Below are 12,865 nucleotides of genomic sequence, written 5' to 3'. Positions count from 1 at the left end.
GCTCAGGATGGGGGCTTGATCTGCTGTGAATCCACCACTGGGACACACTTCTGAAAGCTCAGTCAAGGCTTTGCTCCCCCAGATGTGTCACCAAAAGGTTTTTGAGGGCAACATTCCCCCTGCAGGTCCTGCTCGTGGCTGTGCCTCCTCAGGACCTTGCTCTGACCCTGCTGCCTCAGGGCTGGCACTGGCTGGCACCAGATTTGTTGTGGGAACGAGCTCTGTGTCCTCCTCACCCACGATGAAACCTCAGCAACTGCTTCAGCTCTTCCAGCAAAGAGAAATTCATCCAGCTTCTGGTCAGATTTCACATTTATGGGGATGTCACACACCCATAGAGAAGCTGCAGGGTGGTTTCCAGGCAAGGCCTGCACCTGGCCTGGGCCAGGAGCCTGAGGCTCTTCCAACCACCCTCCTCCCACTGCATTTCCAGCACAGCAGAGCCTGGGGGACAAGGGGGTGACACAGCACTGGCTCCTTGGGGCAGGACTGCTGTCCACGTGGGCAGGGATTGATTAAAACCTCCTGAGATTGAATTGCACACATGGTCACCTCATGGTTACCTCAGCAGCAAAGCAAGAGAGAAAAAACCAACTTTGCTTTTAGATTTGTCCCATTATGGGTTTACATTCCTCAGCATGGAAGAACAGATTGGTTTAATGTCCAGCTAGCTCAGCTACAAAAGATGCAGCAGGGAAGAAAAATGTGATCAATTATTTAGGAGAGACTTTCAGTCTCACATCAGAGGTCCATCTCCTGAATTCATACATCTGAACTAAGTGCTGTTTTCCCATGGTACAGGGCACAAAGCAAATAGAGGCTCTAATTAGCACACTCAGCAGCCCAATATTTGTCTGTTTTCTGTGAGTCCCTCAATGAGCCCAGCAGTTCCCACCCGGGCTCCAGGAGCATGTCTGGCTGCCAGGATGTTTGTAGGGAACACACACAGCTTGGAAATGAATTACCTGTTTGAACAGAGAGGAAGAGCTCTCCTGGAACAAGAGCAGCTGGGTTCAGGCTGACAGAGCTCTCATTCTTCTGCACAAAAACCTGTGGTGCCTGTTCTGCCCCAGCTGGGGCTGCCCTGGGCAGAGGAACACGTGGAATCAGCTCCTGCTCCAGAGCTCAGGGCTGTGACCACCCCAGTCTGTCCATGGCCAGCAGGCTGGATCCAGCCTCTGCTGAAGGCACTTTTGATTTTGGCTTTATCCTTTGCAGGCAGATGGCTCAGGAGGGGCTTGGGAAGGGCAGCCAGAGGACTTTGGTAGTTTCTGGGGTTTGTGCTCCAGTTCTGATCCCCATTTTCCAGGGAGAGGTTCCTGGAGTGTAACCACCTATAAACAGACACTGAAGGGCCTCACAGCCAGTTTGCCAACCCATCACCAAAAAACCAAAGCTCTGAATTGTGCTGCTGCATGAGATGTTTGCCCAGAGCAAATGCTGGAAGGTGGGCACTCCCCTGCACTTGCCCTGCACTCACCTGCACTCACCTGTGCTCACCTGTGCTCACTTCCAGGCTTGGACCCAGCTTAGAGCCTTTCCCATGCCCAGCACCACCCTCCTGTAACCAGCCCCAACAGGAATTCAATCTCTCCAGCTCCACAGGCAGCCTGTGCCTGCACAGAAGCCCCCAGCTGTTCTACCTTCACTTCTAAAGCCATTTTCAAGTTTTCTTTGTAAGAATGAATTCTTTGCATTAGCAGGGAAAAGCCTCCAGCGACTGCAACACATTCTGTACAAGTGCATCAACCAAAATCTGCATCAAAGGTCTGCATGATCCTTGCAGGGAAGGTTTCCAACTGCCTTCCCTTGCAGGGAAGGTTTCCAATTGCCTCCATCCCTCCCTGGATGGGCCATGGGGCAGATGGAGATGCAAACAGGCTGGGTCTGGGAGCAAAACACTGACCTGGGCTCTGACACTTGAAAATAGCATTTTGTGTGAGAGGAGCAGCCTCCCTGGGCACAGGCTGCACATTCATGGACATGCCCCATCCCTGGCAGTGCCCAAGGCCAGGCTGGACAGGGCTTGGGACACCCTGGGACAGTGGAAGGTGCCCCTGCCATGGCAGGGGTGGCACTGGATGGGCTTTGAGGTCCCTTCCCACCCAAACCAGCCTGGGATTCTGTGACAGAGGAAAGCACAATGCAGGGCAGGTAAAGGAGAGTGTGTTCCAGGAGAGAAAAGGAGGGTAAATGCAGAGAAGAGGTGACAATTCCCAGCTTTTCCAAACCCCATTTCTCACCAAACACGTTCCTGGCCCTAGGGTGCTGCCCAGCTCTGGTGATGCCTGGAGGGCCAGGAGAGCTGAGGGAAGGAGGCAGCTCTGGGGGTGACCTTGGTGCTCTGGTTGATGACAAATCCCTTCAAGGCAACAGCACCTACAACTGGGGCTGAGCTGGGGCTGCCATAAAGCAAGAATCAGCTTGGTCATGCAGCCATTGGCAATGACAGATGTGACACGAGCTGAGCACCAGGGGGTGTCTGGACAGATCCAACAGCCAGGACAGCTCCAGCCCTGGGGACAGAGCACTGGAGATTCTTCCCCGTGCCTGACAATACCTGGAGTGACTCCTGCTGGGCTGAGCACCTGGAAACTCTGTGTGTGTTCCTCTGCAAGTCTGAGATAAGCAGAGGCAAGTCGGGCTCTCAGTTGTTGACAACTTTTCTCTTTGTAGGATCTGATGCAAAGAAACAGAGACATTTCAATCCAGCAAAATAACTTTATTTCAACAGGGCAAGTACAGCCAAGTGGTGATTCCAGAGTTGCCCAGCAAGTGTCAGTTCCATGATCCATCAGTGAATGTCCTGCTGCTGACTCGAGGATCCAGGCTCTGTGGTCACCCTTCACAATGATTTCTTAGGTTTAGATTTCAAGTTAAATACATTCAGATTTGCTCCTGTCAGAGCACTGCTCACCAGTACATGGTTGGAAGTCACTGAGGAGTTAATTACACAGTTACCTGATTCGTGTGAAAGAAAGCAAGGCTGCAACCCACAAACCCCTCCCTCTCTCCAGTGCTGCTGCCCGAGCCCTCCCAGCACCTTGCAGGGGGAGGTCCCCAGTGTTCTTTGGGCCTTGGCAGTAAAAACAGTGCCTAAAAACACAGCAGCAAGAATCCAGGCAGCTTTGAACTGCCCCCCTGCCAGTCTGTGATCAATAACTGCTGCTCCCAGCACCTGCAGGAAGGAGCAGGGCCCACGGCAGCCCCCCTGCCCAGAGCTCCAAAGGACTCGGTGTGGGTGGTGCTGAGTGCCCGGCCCTGGCTGGAGAAGGATGAACTCTGCCTTCATTCATCTGGTGTTGTTTTGGTTTGGTGAAGCATTAAATAAATAAATAGGGCTGCTCTGTCAGCAGTTTGGGCTGTGGCTCCCAGCTGGCAGCTCGGCCTCTCCCAGCTCTACCCCGGCTCTCCGGTGCTGCTCTGGGCCTCCCCGCTGGGCACATTCCTGCGCTTCCTCAGCTGCATCTCCTCATCCTGCAGGAGAAAAGGAAGCACAAACTGCAACTTCAGCATCCTCCTGAGCTGGCTAAAACCTGTCCTCTTCACCTCCTCTCCCACCAGCTCGGGTAAGCACAGCAAACAGAGCCCCCATCACTCCAGCTCCTCCCTGAAAACACCAACACCATTGGACACCCTCCCATGGGCCCTTCCCATCCACCCTGTGCTCCCACTGAGGAACTGTCCAGGACTAACACAACAGCACCTTCCAAACCCTGCTGCAGTCAGAGCAGCAGGGATGGGACTGTCTGAGCTGTGCTGCTCAGCACACCTGGTCTCACAGTTACCTCAGGGTGGGCCTGCTGTCCCACAGAATCAAAGCCCTGTGCTTGGAAGGGACCTCTGGAAGACAATTCCAGTCATCTGCTCTAAGCAGGGCTGGCTCAAGTGCTGGAGCTGCTTCTTCAGGGCTTTGCTTTTCAAGTATCTACAAGGGTGGAGTTTCCACCTCTCTCCACACAACCCAGGGTGGGTGTCAGCTGTGTGTACAGGGCAGCACTTCCCACTCGCCCCAGGGAGGGTTTTCTTCAGCACAAATTGTGCCAGGCCCCTCCTGGCTTTTTGATGGGCATCTCCTCCATAACCCCCTTCTCCTCCACAATCCCCTTCTCCTCTAAAATCCCCTTCTCCTCCACAATCCCCTTCTCCTCCATAACCCCCTTCTCCTCCATAACCCCCTTCTCCTCCACAATCCCCTTCTCCTCTAAAATCCCCTTCTCCTTCATAACCCCCTTCTCCTCCACAATCCCCTTCACCCTCCCCACCCTGCTGGCAGATCCTCCCTTCAGCTCCTCTCCCCCAGGCTGGAGGAAGCAGCTCCCTCAGCCTCTCCAGCCCTGATCCACCTCATGAGCAAACCCAGAGCTGCAGGACAGGATTTAACTGTGGCCAGGTTTTGCCACACGTGGCAGGGACTGGCCTGAGGACGGTGAGCATGTGCCATTTAGTGTCTGTACTAACAAAAAGCAATTCTGCACAGTGCTCCTCAGGCAGCCCCTCCCAGATGCTCCTCTCAGCATCTCTCCCAACACATCCACCTGACACCATTCAGACCCAGCAATGACCAGCACTGCCTGTTCAGGGTGTTCATACCGAGTCAGAGTCTTCCTCAGCCTGGTTGCTTATGAAATCAAGGTAATCATCCTTCTGGCTGTCCAGAACTTCTTCCTCATACTCAGTCTGGTAGTCTGACTCATCTGAGGAGAGAAGACACAAAGCACAGGGTTTAACTGGCAAGCAGAGAGGCAGAGGAAGCTGGGAGAGGAATGAGTGCCACTGTCACTGAGCACAGGCAGGGCAGTGCCAGCAGCTCTCTGCAGCTCAGTGAACTGGGACTGCTCACACACAGATCTCAGCTCCCCAGCACATAAACAGAAACCACATCCTCTCTGCCAGTGGTGCCCTGGAGCCCTCCAGAATCCAAGGAACCACAGCACAGCAGCTCTGTCCCGCTGTTCAGGTCACTGTGGTGGGTGCCAGCTCCCAGAGGACACAGGTTTGGGGGGTGCTCCCTGGGGAATGCCCTTCAGAGCACAGCTGCTGTGTTCCACCCCTCAGCCCAACCAGACCCTGTGGGACACCTTGAGAAGCCTCTGAGCTGCCAAGCCAAACTCCCTGTGCTCACAGGCTCTGGACCAGGGATCCCAGGCTTAGGGTGAGCTCTGCCTGCTGTGGAGCTGATAACTGAGTGCCTCACAATCTCTGCTCCACAGGGACACTGACATTCACATTCCCTTCCTCTCTGCAGAGGACAATCACTTGCTTTCTCCAGTAATCCGGCAGATTAACATAATTTAGGGAGTCTCAAGAGCTGTGCACAGCAGCAGGATGGGCAAGGAACAGCCCCAGCCTGTTCCAATGGAATGAGGACACATCAGTGCAGAGCCAACACCTCTGCCAGCATCTGGAGATCACCTGGAGGATCTGCAAAACAGGCAGCAGGAGCAGGACCTGCCAAGGCCTGGAGGAGCAGGACAAGGGGGCTGGCCTTAAGGAAGACAGGGATGGGTGGGATATTGGGAATTAGGAATTGTTCCCTGTGAGGGTGGGCAGGCCCTGGCACAGGGTGCCCAGAGCAGCTGGGGCTGCCCCTGGATCCCTGGCAGTGCCCCAGGCCAGGCTGGGCAGGGCTGGGAGCACCTGGGACAGTGGGAGGTGTCCCTGCCATGGCAGGGGTGGCACTGGATGGGCTTTGAGGTCCCTCCCAGCTCAAACCATTCTCTGACTCCACCTGCACCAGGGCTGCTCCCCACAGCAACTCCAGGAATGAGCTGGGCTGGGGGAGCCATTGCTGGTCCCAGCTGCCCCCAGCCCCTGTCCCAGCCCCTGGTGACCCCAGGGCACGTGGGCAGCAGGACAGAGCCCCTGGCAGGCAGCACCTTCCTCTGCTGGCACTCAGAGCTTCAGGATGCAGCTGAAGGTGTGAAAATGACATTTTATGGTCACCATTAAAATCACCTTTGTGTGACACCGGCTCTTCTGCCCCTTTCCTGAGTTAATTCCAGTGTGCTCTGAGGCAATAGCTGGATGCAGCCCACTGGTGAAGAGGGGGCTCCTGTTTAAACCAGATCCTTGATTAAGTATTTCTCCTGGGAGCCATCAATAGCATCTGCTCCATGCTGAAGACAACAGCACAGTCTGTTCCACAGCCTTTTCTCCTAGCACATAACTACTACCAACTGCTAGAACATTGGAATGAAGGACATTAGGTCTTTTTTATTTTCTTTTATTATTTTTAGGGTTTTTTTTACTGAGAGTTAGACAATGATTGTTAGTTTTTACTAAAAACACTAATGATAATCTTTGATAAAATACACCAGAGAAAGTGGAAACTCATCTGAACAGTAACAGACACCACAAACAAGAGTTTGGAGTTTATACTTCCAATAAAACCAGCTGCCATCAAGACCAAATTCCTTGATTCTCCCAGCACTATTCAGCATTTAACAGTCCTCTACAGACACAGAACCAAGAGCCACCCTTCTCACATCCCTCAGAGCACAGCTCTGGGTGCTGGAGGGGGGAAAGGAGAGCAGGAGGTGGCCCTGCTGTCCCAAACCATCACCTTCCACCAAGGCTGAGCTCACAGTGACGCTCTGGGCACTACAAAACCTCCCAGAAGCACCAGGCAGGACCAGGGCCTTGCTGCTCTGTTCAGCTCAGCACCACCCAAAGAGCTCAGCCAGGAGGAGATTCCACCCTGGGAAGGTCCCCAGGCCTGGCATGAGCAGGGTGAGCACATTCCCTGCAGGGAGGGCATTTCCCACCCAGAGCCTGCCCCGTGCTCCTGCAGCTGGGCTGTTTCTGCTTTGTGGCTGATTCCTGCAGGGAAGCCCAGCTGGGCACAGCTGTGCTGTGGCTGGAGGGGTCAGTCAGCACCTGGAAGCTCAGCACAGCCTCAGCTGCATTAGTGCTGCTCCAGAAAAGTTCTTTTAAAGCAGCTAAGATGCAGAGGTGGCTGGTGCCTGCTAATTGTGTCCCTTGAGAGGTGCTGGGATGTCTCCTGCTCCAGCTGGATGGCAAACCCAGGCATTTGACAGCACCAGGAACATTTCTCCTCCACAAATCCCATTATCCAAATGACCATTGCTACAAGTGCTGCATCTCCTGGGCTCAGCCATCCCTCCCAGGGGGAGCCTGAGCAGGGATGTGACAGAGCCACCCCCAAAGTGGCACCTGAGCTCCCCTGGCCACAGCCACAGCTCTGTGTGCCCAAACCCCAGCTGGGCAGAGGGATGATCCTGGCTGAGGGATGTGGGGATGGAGAATGGCAACAGGGCCACCAACACTGCTGTGAAATGAGACACCTGTGTCCCAGCACTCTGGCACTCAGGTCCCTCTGCTCAGCCCTGCCTGAGGCACAGGATCCCTTTTGAAAACCTTTTTCATGTCTTTGGTCACTGCTCTCTGTGTGCTCAAGAGGAGGAGGAATTCCCCTGCCCTTTCCCCACAAAGCCCACACAGCTCCTGCCCCACCCAGGCTTCTTACCCTCTGTGCTGACCCTTCCCCATCCATCAGAACTTGAGCCTTTCCCTTTGCTTTCTTGAGAACAAAATTACTGCCAGGATTTCCCCAGCCAGCCCCAGACCTGCAGGGTGCTCAGCCTCTGTGCCTTTCTCAGCCTCTGTGATCCAAACCTCCCTCAGGAAGGGATTTCCAGGGAGAACAAAGGTGACAGTGCAGGATCACAGCCAGGCCACCAAGGAGTTCCCTGTCCCCTCCCCAGGTCACAAACCTCAGAGCCTCCTCACCCCCAGAGCAGAGCAATGCCAGAGGAGCCACCTGACAGCCACGAGGCCACCGCAGGGAGGTGCCACCCTCCCCCTGAGCTCACCTCACCACACACCTTCCCCCACAGCTCTTCAGCAAGTGTCTCATGCACAGAGGGCACTGAGGGATGTCACTGCTGTCACTGCCACCCAGACACGGCCAGGGCCCCTCAGCCACATGGCAGAACACAAAGGATCCTGCACGTGCACGACTCTGCTGCCAGCCCCTCCTCAGACCCTACAGCCAAGGCATTTCAGCAGCCATGGGGAGCACGTGGCCCCATCCCTCCATGGCATCCATGCCCAGCAGCCCCTGCACTGCCCCTCCTCAGCCCAGAGGGTGCCAGGTCCATTTGCCACACTCCCTCCACAGCCCTGCCCAGCAGAAAGCAGGAGCCTAACAGGGAATCATCAGGAGCTCCAGAGTGGAGGAGGATCTGTCCCAGTGCTCTGGTGAAATCTCAGCAAGTCTCAGTGCCTGAGCCTTAAATAACCACATACCATGAACTCTTCACTCTTATTCACAATGGCTGCTTCAACCACATTTGATTAATATTTTCTTCATAAGGCATATGATTGTAATTAGCATTTCAAATTACCACAGGGACATCTCTGCAAACAGTCACAGATGGGAGCACTGCTAACTTTAGCTTTCCCTCTGCAGGAACAAGAATCAGGAGGAGGGGAAGACTGTTTAGAAAGAGCTCCAGCCCTGGTGACACACTCAGGGGTTTCAGGCCTGCAAGGCTCTGATCCTTTTGGATCTGAGAGCTCCATAACCAGGGAGCTGCTCTGCAGGGCAGGGCCAGCACGGGGCACAGAGCCCCTCTGTGTCACCATGCAGGAGCTGCTGCCTGCTCCTCTCCAGTTCACTGCTGCTCCCACAACAGGAGCACACAAAAAGCACTGGAGCCAGTGAGTCACTCCTGATCCTACTCACGACAGCAGGGAAAACATCCTTGGGGCAGGGCTTGAACTCAGCCTCCCCCTGCCCAACATCCTTGGGGCAGGGCTTGAACTCAGCCTCCCCCTGCCCAACAGGGCTGAGGATGGAGCCAGCAGAAGGGCACAGGACAGCCTGAGGGGATGGAAGCTGAGCTGCCCCTTGTGTTATTCCCTCAGCTGAGACTCCAGCAGGGATTATTCCCCCCTGGGAGCTGCCCAGGAAGGGGCTGGCAGCAGCTGCAGAGGACACCCCAACCGATCCCACTGTCCCAGAGGAGGTGGCAGGAGGGGGACACAGAGGGTCAGGGCTCTGAGGGAGCAGGGAGGGGCTGGCAGTGCCCTGCAGGGCCCTTGCTGAGCACAGGCAGGGGAGGGCAGGCAGGCAGGAGCTGTCCCTTGTCCCCCTCGTGCCCCTCACCGTCAGCCAGCGGAGGAGCCTTGACGGGCTCGATGCGGGACACGATCTCAGCCAGGTCTGTGAAGGACGTGGTGGGACAGGTCACGTTCTGAAACACAGAAGTTGAAGGTTTGTCAGCAAATGTACACAGAAATGTACACAGAAAATCCAAACAAGTCGAGACTGTATAAAAACGATATTGAACAGACAAAGCTCCAGACGCACAAATTCTCCACAGCTGCCCCCTCATTACTCATCAGTGAGAAATCCTGCAAACAGCTCTCCTGAGGCAGGTCTGCTGGCAGAGATGGGATTCCCAACAGTGGGACATGCTTTGAATGGCTCTTACTCCACCCACACAACAAGGAGCCTTATTAAAGAGACCCCAGAGACAAGCACAGGAGGGGCTGGGCCCTGGCATGGCAGAGCTCCCTCTATGTGTTTTTCTCCATCAGGGTCCCTTTGTGAGGCACTGCCTGGGCCAGGTGCCGCCCCCAGGGAGCTTCTGCTTTTGGGAGAAGGTGACCAGGTGGGACACACAGTGGCCATCCCTCAGCTGGAGTGATGCCACAGAGGCTGCAGGGACAGGAGGGCACTGGGGTGAGCAGGACCCCCAGGGACCCCTAAAAGCCCCAGAGCTGGAGGTGCTGCAGTGAGCCAGAGCCTGCAGAGACATCTCCCACTGCAATTCCTCTCTCCAGTAAACCCTTGCTATTTTCACTCTGTCTCATCCAAGCAGTGGGCTGAGTGTTCTCTATTTTGAGAAGTTCTTGCTCCAGTGTCTCCTCTAAGAAAACCCAGCTTTGGCATTTAGGAGCCCTCTCAGGCTTCCTGCAGCCACCCCTCCCTCTCTGGATGGGCACAAGGTAACCAGGAGGACACCTCAACACCTCTCATCCTTTTTTAAACCCAGTGAGTTTAATGGACACAGCAACAACCCCAGCCCAGAGGAAGGGGATGGGGGAGAGCAGGCAGAGGGAACTGGCCAGGAGTTGCTGTGCCAGTTATGTTCCCAAACACCCAGACCTGCCCATGTGCTCCCAGCCAGGGCAGCTTCCTAACACGGGGTTTCATGAACAATCCTCTGCTCCTCTGGCAAGAACACCAAGCCTGTGAATCACACAGCCCCGTGGGGTCACAGCAGCAGCCCATTGCTGCTGCAGCAAAGTGCTCTCAGTTGACCTTTCATCTGATTTTGATGTAATTTAGAACAGCCACAGCACAGAGCAGATCCAGGACAAGCAACAGGGGCAGAGAAAGCCTGGAGGGAATGAAAAGGTACCTGTATGAAATGGAACAGCAGCAGCTCAGGACACACACCTTAAAACATAAAGAAGTTGAGAAGCTCATTGTGACTGTTAAGGAACTGCTGGAAAGGATGAGTCAGCCCAGGCTCACTTTGAACATCCAACCTGAACGTTCCCAGTGCAGCATCTGCAGGAAGCTCCTCCCCAGGACAGGGAAGAAAAGCTCCTTGACAGCTCCAGCCTGTGCCACAAAGCTCAGTGAGGGACACCACAGGGACACAGCCAGGTCTGAGGCTGTCCCTGCACCCCAGAACCCAGGAGGATGAGGTGGCTGCCCAGAGCACTTGGGCACAAAGTGCCAGGCTGTCCCTGGGAGCAGGGATGGAAGGGCTCTGCAGTGAACAGCTGAACGAAATCCTGCAGGGCTCAGCACCTAAGTGTGCCCCAGGAAAACCATCAGCAGCTCCTGTGGTGAGGATGGATGGGAATGAAGTGGGACTGCACCCTCAGAAGCACCTGTCCCCCAGCTGTCCCCAGGTCAGCCTGTTTGAGGGCACTGGGCAGGCAGCTGCACCCAAAGCCTCAGCACCAGGACTGGAAAACCACTTGAGGGAAACCAGGTGTCTTCCCACACTCATTTGGTGCTTTACAAACAGGAGTTTAATGTTTCAGTGCTTCCTCTCACTACTTTTAAGGACAAAATCATCCTCCCATCAGATAACACAAAGCAAAGAAGTGTCTCACATCCACCTGAAACCTACTCTCAGACTTCTCTGGTATTTTTTTTTTCCAAGGAGGAAAGTTTTTCTCTTTGGCACAATCTTTATGAAATAAATTAGAGGAGAAAGACAGTTACTATTGTAGTCCACTGGTTTATATTTAGCTTTGACTATGAATAACAGCTCAGTAGACAGAACTTCCCCAAGCAGACCCAATTAATGGTGCTGCAGCATTCCATACTGGAAAGGAGTAAGGGCTGCTCAAAGTAAAGTTTATGTAAGGTTCCTGTTGTTTGTGTCTTCAGTATTTGCATTTTGGAGACAAGATAAACAGGGACTAAATGATCAAAGCAAAGGAGAAGCATCTAAATGATTAAATATCTGGATTTTTAAATAAAACTGCAATGCTCACAACATGGAAACGAGACGATAAGAAATGGCACTCAGCTCTCAGATGTTGAACACTCCAGAAATAGATGAAGAACTAAAACACATAAAGCATCAAAACCTTTGCTAATGAAAGGCAAGTTAAAAATATCAGCTGCTCTGCCTGGAAGATAACACAGCTAAAGGACTTAAGTGACTCTAATGGACTAAGAAAAGCAAGAAAAATACCCCAGTGGGAGCTGCAACAGTTGTAACTTCATAGAAATAAATCTCCTGCAACACAAGTCAGATGCAAAAATCTTGGGTTTCAGAGGGCTCTGGAGTTTTAGGAGGATGAGCAGATGATCCCACAGGTCCTTGGGATGCACAGAGCCCGTGGTTCCTGCTCCATAACCTGGCAGGGGTGGTGAGTCACTCTCCCTACCCTGTTATTTCCGTGCTGTGGCACCTCAGCAATCAGCACTTGGTGCCTCATTATCAAGTGAGGGCAGGGTCAGGCTGTGTCTGCAATGAGCAGGTGACAGATTTGCTCTCCAGGGCACTGAAGTGCCACAGAAGCCAGGGGAGGTGTGATAAATGTCCATCATGCTGCTGTGATAGCATGATTTAAGTGAAATATTCCCCTCCATTACTGAATCCTGTAAAAAGGGCAGTTTAAAAAGCAGTCTTCTTTAAAAGAAGTGTCTGTCACAGCACTGAAAATGTTTGAGGCTTTTTACTGGCTGGTGATAAAAGCGAGGCTGAAATAGGACACAGCCAACTCTGAGACACACAATTCTCCCTGCCTTGACTTCTCCTTGTGACTTCAACACAAAATCTGAACCCCAGCCCCTCATGGCTGATCAGGAGGTGCCAGAGGTGGACTGAGGACTCATCTTGTGCAGCCACACTGAAGCACCTCCTCACCCAGGTGTGCTCCCAGGGAGGAACCCCAGCTGAGGAGTCTGGGGGTTCCTCAGGCTCGTGGATCTCCAGGGGTCTCCTCCAGGGCTCAGTCCCTGTGTGCTCCTTCCAGAGCCACTCTGGCCCTGCCAGGCAGCGTGGGCAGATCCATCTGATGCTGGGAAGTCCCCCTGGAGCTGAGGGTGACATTCACCTCCTCCCAGCAGAGCCATTTCCACCCCTCAGTGACTCACAGCCTCTGCTGACACTGAGGGCACCTGGATGTGGAATCATCCACCCCTCAGCCCTGGCCCAGTGTCCATCCTGCCATCCATCCTCTCCCTATCTCTGAGCCAAAGTGCTCTGCCACCCACCTCTGGAGAGCTGCAAATCCTCAGTGTCATCTCTCACCTCACTTGACTCCCCTCTGAGAGGATCAAGACAGCTATGATTCATTCTGGCCATCCCTTAAAAAATTACTGCTCATTTCCCTCTCTAAAAGATGATAAAAAAGAATT

At 53.9% G+C, this 12,865-nt stretch overlaps 1 protein-coding gene across 2 annotated transcripts in view; it reads right to left on the bottom strand.

Annotated features, from left to right (window-relative positions):
* Positions 1-2,707: 2,707 nt before the first annotated feature.
* The window catches only part of PNPLA7 (patatin like phospholipase domain containing 7), a 134,105-nt gene continuing 123,947 nt past the window's right edge, over positions 2,708-12,865 (bottom strand). For both annotated transcript variants that reach the window (XM_036394025.2, XM_036394027.2), the window contains exons 34-36: positions 9,134-9,221; positions 4,594-4,697; positions 2,708-3,477 (exon numbers count right to left, since the gene is read on the bottom strand). In XM_036394025.2, the coding sequence (XP_036249918.1) occupies positions 3,400-3,477; positions 4,594-4,697; positions 9,134-9,221 (270 nt within the window). In that variant the 3' untranslated portion in view covers positions 2,708-3,399. The remainder of the gene's footprint in view (positions 3,478-4,593; positions 4,698-9,133; positions 9,222-12,865) is intronic.

Source organism: Molothrus ater, chromosome 20 (assembly GCF_012460135.2).
Source record: "Molothrus ater isolate BHLD 08-10-18 breed brown headed cowbird chromosome 20, BPBGC_Mater_1.1, whole genome shotgun sequence".
Classification (NCBI taxonomy): domain Eukaryota; kingdom Metazoa; phylum Chordata; class Aves; order Passeriformes; family Icteridae; genus Molothrus; species Molothrus ater.
This window is presented reverse-complemented; position numbering and strand designations above follow the sequence as displayed.